The sequence below is a fragment of the Nestor notabilis genome, unplaced genomic scaffold (assembly GCF_000696875.1).
Source record: "Nestor notabilis isolate BGI_N333 unplaced genomic scaffold, ASM69687v1 scaffold6542, whole genome shotgun sequence".
In the NCBI taxonomy this organism is placed as follows: Eukaryota; Metazoa; Chordata; class Aves; order Psittaciformes; family Psittacidae; genus Nestor; species Nestor notabilis.
The window spans coordinates 867-12,758 of record NW_009917817.1 but is presented as its reverse complement, the minus strand read 5'-3'; the positions used below and the strand labels follow the sequence as shown (position 1 = coordinate 12,758).

The window sequence follows — 11,892 nt, the reverse complement described above, 5'->3', positions numbered from 1 at the left end:
ATGGCCCACATCAGCCATTAAGCTCTTACCACTCACTTGCTTTCATGAGTACAACTTGTTCACATAGGCAGGGCCTGCCACATGTATATTGTCCAACATTTTGCCAGCGTACTGGATCAAATGTTTCTATCCTTCAGTGGTTTCTATCCTACAGAGATTTCCTCTTAGGCTTATAGGGCTAAAATAACTTCATACTAATTCCATACAAAACCTTAGTTCTCCTGAACTAAGAAAAGGAAGAGTCACTACCTGCAAATGGTGAATCTCAGGATCTCAGGTTCTGAGGAAAGAAGAAAAAACACACCCCACCCCCAACCAACAAACCAATGGGTTCCTTGAGTACCTCAAACATGAAAGTATCCACTTCTTCACGAATATCCTTGTAGTCCAATTTGTTCCCTTCATCATCTGTTGCATTCAGCAGCATGTCTAGGAAAGCTTTTCTCTTTTTGGACCCACTTTCTTCACAGCTGCCATCAGTATCACATTTTGTTTGCTTGGCATTTTCAAGTTCTGCAACTTTTTCTGCAATGACCTGAGATTAGAACCGTTAAATTAGGTATGATGCATGCAGCACATGTGCACAGTCTACATCACACAGGTTTGTCCCAACCTTGAACAGCCTTTGTGAGACCAAGAAAATAGATAGTCAAACCATGCTTGTTGATCAAAAAGTGTAAACACATCCAGAATATCTGGAACAAGCCAATTGTGAAGGCCAACATTAGTGACAGCAAATCACAGAACATCACCACTATTTGAACAGACTTACCACGAAGAAGATGATAGTCTTTATCCAGTAACTAAGGAAAGGATGACAGACTGAAGAGAAGTCAGGGCACTCCACGACCCTGCATCTGGACTGCACATAGCATAGCTGCAACCACTACACTAATGCATCTCAAATTCTCTTCAAATGAGAGCAATGGTTGAACTTCCCTTTTTCAGGTTGAAATACAGCCCCAGTGACAGAGATTTCATGCTGTCACCACCATTGTCATAACAGCAAAACAAAACCCTTCAATAAACTGGTATTGCTCTCAGCAACAACAACATAATTTAAAAATAAAGACTGTAGGGGATGTAATTCTATTCAAAGAAAGCACTGACCAGGAAAAAAAAAAAAGTTACTGTTATATACACACACATTATTTCCCTTGCTGAACATATGAAGACACGTCCGATCCACCTTTTGTCTCAGTGCTACATTAGGTGATATTATTATTTACTGCTCCCTTGTCTTCAAGGGATATTATTATTTACTGCTCCCAAAGCTTCTAAGATTTGGCTTCATATATTCAGTGCACCATTATGGGAAGAAAGCAAATGTTATCTTAGATCCCTTTAAGAGGCTCTCTTGTGTTACACTGCTACAATTCCCAATAAAAGGAAGCAAAACATGAACTACTTAGAAAAAATGCAGTGTGGATCATTATATGTACTGAAACTTCAGAGATTATTTCCTTGTCATGGGCATTGATAAAATGACATTGTGGGGTAGATACATCTCCTTCAGGGAAAGCAGCCTCTCTGGTAACATTTTAACAGTAGATTTGGGAAGGCAACCAATGGCAAGAACAGCATGGGAATTAATTGGTGAGAGAAAGGACTGTTACATGCACAGTCAATATGCTGGTAGAATGCTGCATTTTAAGCCAAGTCAGAGATATATGCTTAATAGTTTCCATGTCAAAGCATCTTACTACTGATGTGGGGACCTCCATGCGTTTGCTCATCTCAGCAGTTCTTCTCCAAACAGGGGAAAATGAATACAGGCTTCAGTTTCTGAGAGCTGGATCAAGCGGTATTACCACACAGAACCCTATGCTTAATGCTACAGACCCGGCAGTGAGTTATTGCAAGCAATTCAGTTGTGGAGGATCTGGGGCAGAACAAGAGATCAATGAATTCGTGTTGTTTGTTTTGGTAGTCAAGGACCTGCAAGTCCTGTTACTCCCTTGGAGTTGTATACTCCCTTGCTTACATACAACAGAGCTCCTGACAGTGAGGTCAGCTGTTATCTTCTTTTCAGGGAATTCCTCAGCATTCGAATGGAGAGAGTGTTCTCCTTTTAATATATGCATATTAAGGGAGCTGAGCCTCACCATCATTTGGAAGCTCTCTACTGAGTGCAAGTCTTCATTCCAACAACTAAAATGTACCATTAAAAAAAAAAAAAAAAAAAAAAGAAAAGAATCTATACTGTATCTGTAAAATTGTGAAGGATCTTGAGGTTCCTCTCATGCTCTCTTCCTTCCTTGAACAGCGAATATACAACATCAGGCCAAAGCCACGGGCTCATCTGTCGCTGTTGGATTAGATCGCTCATCCTAAGGGCAAATTAATTACATCACATAACATTCCTTTATCAAAAAAAAAAACAAAAAAAACCCCAAATTTACGACATATTTTCATGAACTAAAAAAAAAAAAAAAAAGTTCTACTTCCCCCAGTGAAGTGGAGCTTAACATATTGTATGGGTTTAAACCCATTCATCTGAAGGGAAGGCTGTTCATATTTGTTTCCTGATTTTAATTCTGTCACCTGTCTGAGCATCACCATGATTTATATTGTTATGCATTGATCTCTGAGAAAAAGAGTGTGTTCTCATTTAGTTGGAATCCTCTTGAAACACATGTTCAGCTATCCAGTTCAGTCCCACTCCACATCAGTAAAGCATTGACCATGATGAAAAATCTGCATACATCCTGAAAAGACATGTCAGGGAGGGTTCCAAAATATCTGCCTCAAGACCTCAAACAGCCATCTGAAAGCATTATATTTCTACTTGACTGTCCAGATAATATATATGCCAAACAGCAAATGGAAAGTACTTAAAGAATATGAAACTTCAAGTATGCTCAAACAGAACTGGAGAACATTTGAAAGAGCTGATTGTCATTGCTATTCGGCTCTTGCATACACTTCTGGCTATAGAAAGAGACTTTGAGGAGTAATTATTATATTTAGGCTAACTTTGGGCCCACTCAAGGTGTTATTTGGGAGAGGCCAAGGAACTGATGACAATCAAACCCTCTAATTCCACCCCTTTTTTGTTATACACTTGTCTCAACAAGCCCCATCAAAGGCTAGGGGTGAGAATTGTTTAGGTTGGAAAAGACTCTTAAGGTCATCGAGTCCAACCATTTACCTAGCACTGCCAAGTCCACCACTAAACCACGTCCCTAAGTGCCGCACCTAGACTTTAAAATACCTCCAGGGATGGTGACTCAACCACTTCCCTGGGCAGCCTGTTCCAATGCTTGACAACCTTTTCAGGGAAAGAATTTTCCTAATATCCAATCTAAATCTCCCAGGCACAATTTGAGGCCATTTCCTCTTGTCCTATTGCTTGCTACCTGGGAGATGAGACTGACACCCACCTAAAGCTCCTTTCAGGAGCCTGAGACTCCTTTTCTCCAGACTAAACAACCCCAGTTCCCTCAGCTGCTCCTCATAAGACTTACACTCTAGACTCTTCACCAACTTTGTTGCCCCTATTTGGACATGCTCCAGCATCCCAATGTCTGTCTTGTAGTGAGGGGTCCCAAAGTGAACACAGCATTCAAGGTGAAGTCTCACCAGTGCCAAGTACAGGGGGATGATCACTGCCCTGCTCCTGGTGGCCAGATTGTTTCTGACACAGTCCAGGATGCTGTTGGCCTTCTTGGCTGCCTGGGCACAAGCTGGCTCATGTTCAGCTGCCAATCAGCACAGGAAGATAAGGGGAGTAGGAGTAGTAGGTTTTGAGTGTTTCATTTATTTCTCAGTATTGGGACATTTACTGAGACTTGAGGGTGTGAACTCAGTGTTGTCCCTGTAATGTTTCAGCTTGTACTGAAATACAGTGCATTTTACTGAGGCTTGGGGCATTTTTGTGGAGGAACTGAGTATGTGGCTCACAGCAGATGAACTCCTGACACCAGTAGCATCAACTCCAGCCCAACTACAAAGCAGCCAAGGAAAATGTCCTTTTACCTGTAGATAGCATGAACATAATCAGAATCCTTATTCTCCTGAGCACCCACATTCTTGCCCATCGCTGTTTCTAGGAGGAGGAAATCATCAATGGTTCATGAGTACAAGGTGGAATGCAGAGTCCCTGTACACAGTAAGTTACTACTGCTCTCAGGTTTTGATTGTCACCACTTCATCCCTTGAGCAGGTGAATACACATATCCCGTTACAGGAAATGAGCTTGCTTTATATTTACAGTCCAGGATGCTGTTGGCCTTCTTGGCTGCCTGGGCACAAGCTGGCTCATGTTCAGCTGCCAATCAGCACAGGAAGATAAGGGGAGTAGGAGTAGTAGGTTTTGAGTGTTTCATTTATTTCTCAGTATTGGGACATTTACTGAGACTTGAGGGTGTGAACTCAGTGTTGTCCCTGTAATGTTTCAGCTTGTACTGAAATACAGTGCATTTTACTGAGGCTTGGGGCATTTTTGTGGAGGAACTGAGTATGTGGCTCACAGCAGATGAACTCCTGACACCAGTAGCATCAACTCCAGCCCAACTACAAAGCAGCCAAGGAAAATGTCCTTTTACCTGTAGATAGCATGAACATAATCAGAATCCTTATTCTCCTGAGCACCCACATTCTTGCCCATCGCTGTTTCTAGGAGGAGGAAATCATCAATGGTTCATGAGTACAAGGTGGAATGCAGAGTCCCTGTACACAGTAAGTTACTACTGCTCTCAGGTTTTGATTGTCACCACTTCATCCCTTGAGCAGGTGAATACACATATCCCGTTACAGGAAATGAGCTTGCTTTATATTTACATTCCCAGGAACTCTGCTCCTCAACACAACCTCACTTCAGACTGATACCTCTGCCCTGCCCATCCTACAAACTCACCTGCTCAGATGCACAGAAGACACCCTAGGGAAAAGGATGGTCTTGGGAGGATAGAAATGCATCCACACAGTGTGCAGCAACATTCCTCTTCAACCATCTCCTCACACAACATGTGAGGCGCAGCTGTACTTCTGAGCCCCTACATCATTCACAGCCCCACCATACAACTGAAGAGGACTTACCACAGATGATATCAAGGGCACACAGAGTGATGTCCAGAAAGACATCAAATGGCTCCTTGTCAACATGCTTCTCAAGTTTCTCCAATAAAATAGTTCCTTGTTCATTCATAACCTCTAGAAAGTCAGCTAAGATCGTGAAGTGAAACGTGGGAGTTATCATCTTCCTCCGCAATCGCCACTTGTCTCCAGTGCTGCAAAATTAACAAGGAGGAAGGAAAGGTTAAAAACTCCAGGCAAAAATAAAATCCTCATCATCACAGGAAGTGTACAGTAAAAACTGCAACCTGAAACACCTTCACAGACAGATATGCTGTAGACGGGTCTTCAAGCTGTCCATAGCACTTCCCAGGATAGAAATATTTAGTGCTCCAGCTCTCTCCAAAGCACAAACTACCATTTCTACAGCTGCTCTCAACAAAAGGAGATGACAACAAGCCTTCAAGGCAAGACAGCCTCTGGTTGCTCAGTGTATAGGCTGATCTCTATAGAGGGATGGAGCAGAAGCCATCTATAGGACAAACCAGCTATTTAGGATCAAGACCTCAGTCAACCTCTGTGAATCACCACCCATGCAGATCTTCATCCACTGACTAGGAAACAAGGATTGCAGAGAACTAAAGTTGTCCACAGACATTACCCAACTGACTGCCTCAATTTCTGGTTCCTTTATATCATGGTCCCATCACAAAGCACAAGGAGTTCACCTCTGAGGGTACCAAACTGGCAACAAAGCTCCACTGCTAACAGGAGGACCTTGACCTTCTCATAACAACATAGAGGCACCGGAGGCACTCTACACTTGCCTTGCTGGCTCTTGAGTATCTGCATCATCCAGACCAACCCCTACTTGACCATCCCAAGACCAGAGGACACCAAACCCTTACATTACTGCTCCTTCTTCTCTTCACTCCTGACTTGCACTCTTACCCAGGCTCAGCTCTTACAAGTCTCCACTTCATGAGGGAAATGAAAGACAGGGTTAAGATATTCTCCCATCTGACCCCAAAGTATCACCAACCTCGGGCCCATTCTACTGGTTTGCAGTGCCACCAGCTGAGATAAGCAATGCACACAGTCGTCGTTCTGCCATAGTCCAACCACTTCATATACATCAGAACCTTCAAAACATCCAGCCCGCAGCATGGCGGACACCACTTGCCATAGGATACAATCTCCCAAAATCCACATTCATTTCAAACCTCTGGACAAAACATAACAATGGCCAAATTTGCCAAGAAACACATTATGCAGAAAGATTTTTTTATCAGACATTAGCTTCTAAAGAGCAATAGAGACCACCACAAGGAATAAGAGTTCTACAGGTATCATCTACGTCTCTGTTCAGAGATACACAGACCATTCCTGCCACCAACTCCTTTTCCTATCATACACCCTGCAGATTCCAAAAGGACACCAAGGCATCTGCATTTCACTATACCTTGTCAGAAGTCCAGTGCCCAGCCAAGGGTGTAGGAATTTGTACATGTATGATTTTTCTATATGCTTTGAGCTGTTCAGAATGACCTGTCCAAAAAAAAAAAAAAAAAAAAAGGAAAGGATAAACCATTACATGTTAGTTACATGTTAGATGGAGAAAGATTTCTTCAGCTGAGATTACTTCACCCAAACTCAGTTCCTTCACAAAAATGCCCCAAGCCTCAGTAAAATGAACTGTATTTCAGTACAAGCTGAAACATTGCAGGAGCAACATTGAGTTCACACCCTCAAGTCTCAGTAAATGTCCCAATCCTGAGAAACAAATGAAACACTCAAAAACTACTACTCCCACTCCCCTTATCTTCCTGAAAAAGAAAAATTTGTGTTGCAAAGTCACAGGCAGACCTCAGAGAAAACCTAAAGGTTTCTCGCCTTAATCAGACTCACAAAAAGTACCATCTCTTCAATAAACACTCCAACAAACAAACAACTCTATCTTCCCAGTTCAAGGACAATCATTGTCAGTAACAAAACTAACAACTATATTTCATGGCATCAAGACAGACCCACCAAGTTCTAATGCAGTTAGATACAAAGCATTGCAACCTGCATTTCATAATGTCCTATCCCAACATCAGTGGTCCAGTCTGGTGTTTGCTTCTCTGTTCTGATCTTGGGAGCAGAAACTTTCAGACATGCGAAAACAAAGTGAAAGGAGATGCTTCTTTACATAAAACATAGTGAGCTGGTGCTTTCATTTGCTGGCCATCTTCAGTATTTACTTCTTTCCATGACTAGACTTCTTCTATTCTTCCACTTTCAGCCTTTCTTTAGCACTGGGTCAAGGACCATTTCAAGTAAAATCAAAATTACGTTGAGAGAATAAAAACTAACAGGTTGGACACTGCTTTTCATGTCAGTAAAATAGACAGGAGACAAGCACACTCACCTCCACACTCTCAGGGTGATACAAAACCATGACAGGCAATGGTCCTATCCAAAGTTTCAGCAATGGCCAGCTCCTGAACTCTTCAACATAAACTTGCAGTTGTTTAAAAAAACCTGGAATGAAAAAAGCAGATTAGAATTTTTTTTTAAAGAAGGTTTTGCTGAGTAAGCAGGACTTCTGTAATGAACTGTTTTTCACCGTATGCCCTGTAATTATGTTTTTGTTGTAGTTTTATCTTGCTACTATGACCAAGCAGTGTATTTTGCACCTAGTTATCAGCTGTACTGAAGGAGTGTTTCTTTATAGCTGTACTCTTGAAAGCACTCTATTCTAGAGAAACCTCTCCTAGCTGTAGACAAGGCAGCTTGATTTAAGCAGTCTACAAGCACTATAGCATGGACCTTCTGTATTGCAATACTCTTCATAACAACTGAGACAAATCAAACTTTATCAAGGTTATGCTTACATTTTGGCTTATCTGACACTAGCCAAAACACTGTATCAAGCCGCTTCTTTACTTTCCAAATACAGCACCAAGCCTTTTCCCTCCTGAGGCCTCATTGCCAGGTACTACATTTCTGGTGCTCACACAGATGATGTCATGAACAGTAGTGGTAGAGCACTGCACAGGAATCAGTATCACTTGAAACGTCTAGTTTCTGGTAGCTGGACTCCAGAAGAAAATCTTTGGAGCCCTTACACCACTACTGTCTGCAAAATACTTCTTACTCCAGCATGTTTAAATCCTCTCACTCCCTTGCAGCCCTGACCATCAGTGATGGTTTGCAATTCTAGCAGGGGCTTTTGATAGCTGGCTGCTCCAAGGTTAAACTCCACTCTTGTCCTTTTACAAACCTTATTGAGGGTAAAGGGGGTGACGTACAGGACCACTGCAGTTTTGTCAATTCAGATGTTCCCATCTCTAAGGGCACAGACTCACATGATTATTTATGCTACAGACCACCTGAGAGATACCACTGTTACCCAGCTACCAGCTGGACTTCATACCAGTGAGCTCGGCAATCCTGCCACCTCTCTGCCCACATTATTATCCATTTATCCAGTCTACATCTTGTCAGTTTAACTATACCGAAAGCAAGGGAGGTGGTATCAAAGACCTTGCCGAATTAAATTAAATGCCATCTACTGCTCTTCACTCACTCACAGATCCAGCTATCTTATTGCAGAGGGCAACCACATTCACTTTGCAACTGTAGAAGAGGTGGCAGCTATCAGGATGTTCAAAGGCTAAACATGCCTTTGCCTTTCCAGAAACCATATTAAACAATAAATGATCCTTCTAAGGCCTCTGCAGAGCTGAAAAGTCAAAGGTCCCCCCCAAAAAAGGAAAAAAGCCTAGTTTCTTAACAGATACCCAAAAAGCAGTCCCTAGTCACAGGCAAAGTTCTAATGACACCTCATCCAAAAAGCTTAAGACTCTCAGATTATTTTACTGTTTTAAAAATATTTTCTCTAACATCACCATAATTAAGATATCACAATTTCGAAGCATTTGTCTACCTATATCAATAAATAAAATCACCATCAGATGAAAACACATTTTTCTTTCTGCTATAAAACCTTATTCTTTTTCCTAAAACCTATACTTTTTAATTGTTACATATTTGATGAAAAATATTATGAACCACAAACTTCACTCATTTTTACGTAACTAAAGAAGAACAAAGACAGGTGGTTGTGGACTTAACCGAAGCATGGAGGCTATGCAACTCCTGCTAACAAAGGAGATGACAGACTTTATACAATACAAAAGTCGCCATCAAATTGCTTTCTGGAGAGAGAAGCAATGTTGTGGGGTTGTTTGGTGGTTTTGTTTGTTTGTTTGTTTGTTTGTTGATTATTATTATTATTTCTTTTCTAAGGAGATCTAAAAGGAAGGAAAAAAAAAAGATTTCTGTCATAGTCAGGCTCATATACACATCCTGACTATGATCCTGCTACTGTTTCCCCAAAGTCAGCTTCAGGGAAAGCTGCTTGCCCTTATATGGGATGGGATCTGGAAGAAAGATGCAAGCATGTACCCTCACAAATAGAGGGATCACTGTACTTGTCCTTGGCTTTGCCATGCTCCCATGTCCCAGCTGCTCTCTCTTCTGGCAGCATACCTGGCAGCACAGCCAGCAGTGCATGTGCATAGAGCATACTGGTATACGCAGGCACCACAAAAAACACCCAGAAGAATCTGCTGGTCCACCAACAGCACAGCCAGAGCTGCTTTCACACCACAGACTCCTAAAGGAATATGCTCCTGTGCAAAACCAAGTACCAAATGAAAAAAGAACATGCATTTGAGCTCTCTCAAGCATCTGGCTTGATCAGTGCAAGAACAGAAAGGTTTGCTTTTGAGGCATGTACTGCAAATACTCAGCAAGTTCTTTTGTATCTAATGCGTAAAGCTGAGGCACAACCAATTCTGAAACTGACCCAGTATTCAGCATGCTAAAGTCCCTTGCACATGCTCACTTGGAGGAAGATAATTATTTAAAGACTTATTTTTCCTTCGCAAGCTAAATCTTTGTTTGGATCGCAGCCATGGGTACACAGTACTCCGTGCTGTGAAACAGCACTTCCTGCCAGAGCAGCCAGCATGCTTCCCTGTCGCAAAAACGTACTCCACAGGATTCATGTTCTGCCCCACCAACAACTGGAAACAGGTCCGAGTCCAGCATCAACATCTGGAAGCCACATTTAGATTGAGCCTCCAGCTAACCTTTGACCGGTAACAACCCTGCATTTATGCAGCATATCTCCTTTCACTCCCACTGCCCACTTCTCACACAGTTCCCCTCTTCAGGTTGCCCAAAGGCCCAAAGACACCTCAAGGCAATGGCATACACTACAACCCCCCCAGCCAGCCACACTTCAACCACCCAAGCATGTCCCTAGCGCTGGCTCCTCCAGCAAAGCCCCACACAGTGCAGGGACCTCCCCATGGCTGGCCTATGGCATAAGCTGTCCCTACCTTCTCCCTTCCGCTCCAAGAGTAGAGCATTTCCCAGCACAGGATAGCAGGGGCTGACACCCGGTACTGGCTTCAGCACCCACCAGCGCCTCCAGTAATCTATCAGGGAGGGCAGGGAGCTCACAGCTACAACTGCCAACAGCAAAGCCATCACCCCAGCTCCCAGCTGCAGCAGCTGGGGTCCCCGTGCAGCTCCCTGCATGACCTCCATCGTCACCTCCCAGCCTCCCGCTCCGAGCCTTGATCTCTACTGGGGAACAAGTGCTGCCATGTCTCGTCTCTGCCTGTACCCGGCTGAGTGTGCCAGGACCGAGGCACCAGAGCAGGAGGCGGAGCTGTCACGCGGGCCCTGAGGGCAGCTTCCTGCCAGGAAAATAAACAAAGATCTAAAAATCACGTGCGTGGAGAGGCTGCCTGCAAGCACTGCCTGACAGCAGAGCGGCCACAGGGAACAGTGATATTTCCCTGCCCTCACTCGGTTCCTCTGGCTCAAGTGAAGAACAAAGAAGTTTTTTGCAGGTCTGTGCAATGTCACAGAAAGAAAAGATACAAACTGCTGTCAAGAGTTTTTTTCTCTTTTTGCTGCTTTGGGAAGGATGGGTTTTCTCAACATCGTCTCTCTACGTCTGTTTTCAGGTGCTCAGGGAGCACCATTTTGCCATACAGAACTGCTCCAGTGATCTCCAACATGACGCCTGAAGGGTTTCAAGTGCTTCAGATGGCGAGTAACGTCCCTCAGTTGGGTGGATGGCTTCAATGGTTTACACAAACAGAGCCCATACAGACCCACGATCAAGAGCAGCACTGCAAAGCATGCTGACGTTTCGTGGTTCAAATGGCCTTTACTGATCTCACTGTTGAATGCTCAGTCACTGGCTAAAGGGTGCCAGTAACACAACTGGTAGCACCAGCACCTGTGCCACAAATTGCAAAGTGCCTGAGCAGAAGTGATGCCGTATACACGATATACACTGCTGCCCTTCCTGCTTCCGGAGGATCCAGGGGCTCTTACTGCTGCAGGGCTGCTGAGTGCCTGCTCCTCTAAGCGTCCAATGCTCAAAAAACCCTTGTGATCAAACAGAAGTTTGGTGAAAAGACACCATGGCTTCATCCTCTGGATATACCACAGCAGCTTCTTATAGGCATGGTGATCTGCTTTGTACCAAAATTGACTGCACTGACTGCACTGGCACTTCCAGTAAACCAACAGCAACCATCTTAAGGCGAGAAACACAGAGAAAGCTCAGATCATCAGCAGTTAAGGAAGGGCTAATGATCCTCGACAGCAGAGGGCGAGTAAATTTTGGCACTTTGTTCCTGCAATTTCCCAGCAAACACTTCATCATAAATGCTGTTGCAATTTTTTGCACTGTAAACACCTAGGATTTAACTTTGTAATTCTTGTGTTATTTGTAATGGTTTATGAGAGAAAGTAGCAGATATATACCCTGTCTTGCAAACACATAAGGTAAGCTATGTGCCA

At 43.3% G+C, this 11,892-nt stretch overlaps 1 protein-coding gene across 1 annotated transcript; it reads right to left on the bottom strand.

Annotated features, from left to right (window-relative positions):
* Nucleotides 1-343: 343 nt before the first annotated feature.
* Nucleotides 344-10,620, bottom strand: LOC104401741 (cytochrome P450 4V2-like; the record flags this gene model as incomplete). Its single annotated transcript, XM_010009420.1, has 7 exons — nt 10,410-10,620; nt 7,427-7,539; nt 6,479-6,564; nt 5,041-5,231; nt 4,548-4,617; nt 2,204-2,330; nt 344-535 (listed from the first exon to the last, which is right to left on the bottom strand). Coding segments are annotated over exons 1-7 (990 nt in total), but the record flags the coding sequence as incomplete, so codon positions are not given.
* Between the last annotated feature and the right edge of the window lie 1,272 nt (nt 10,621-11,892).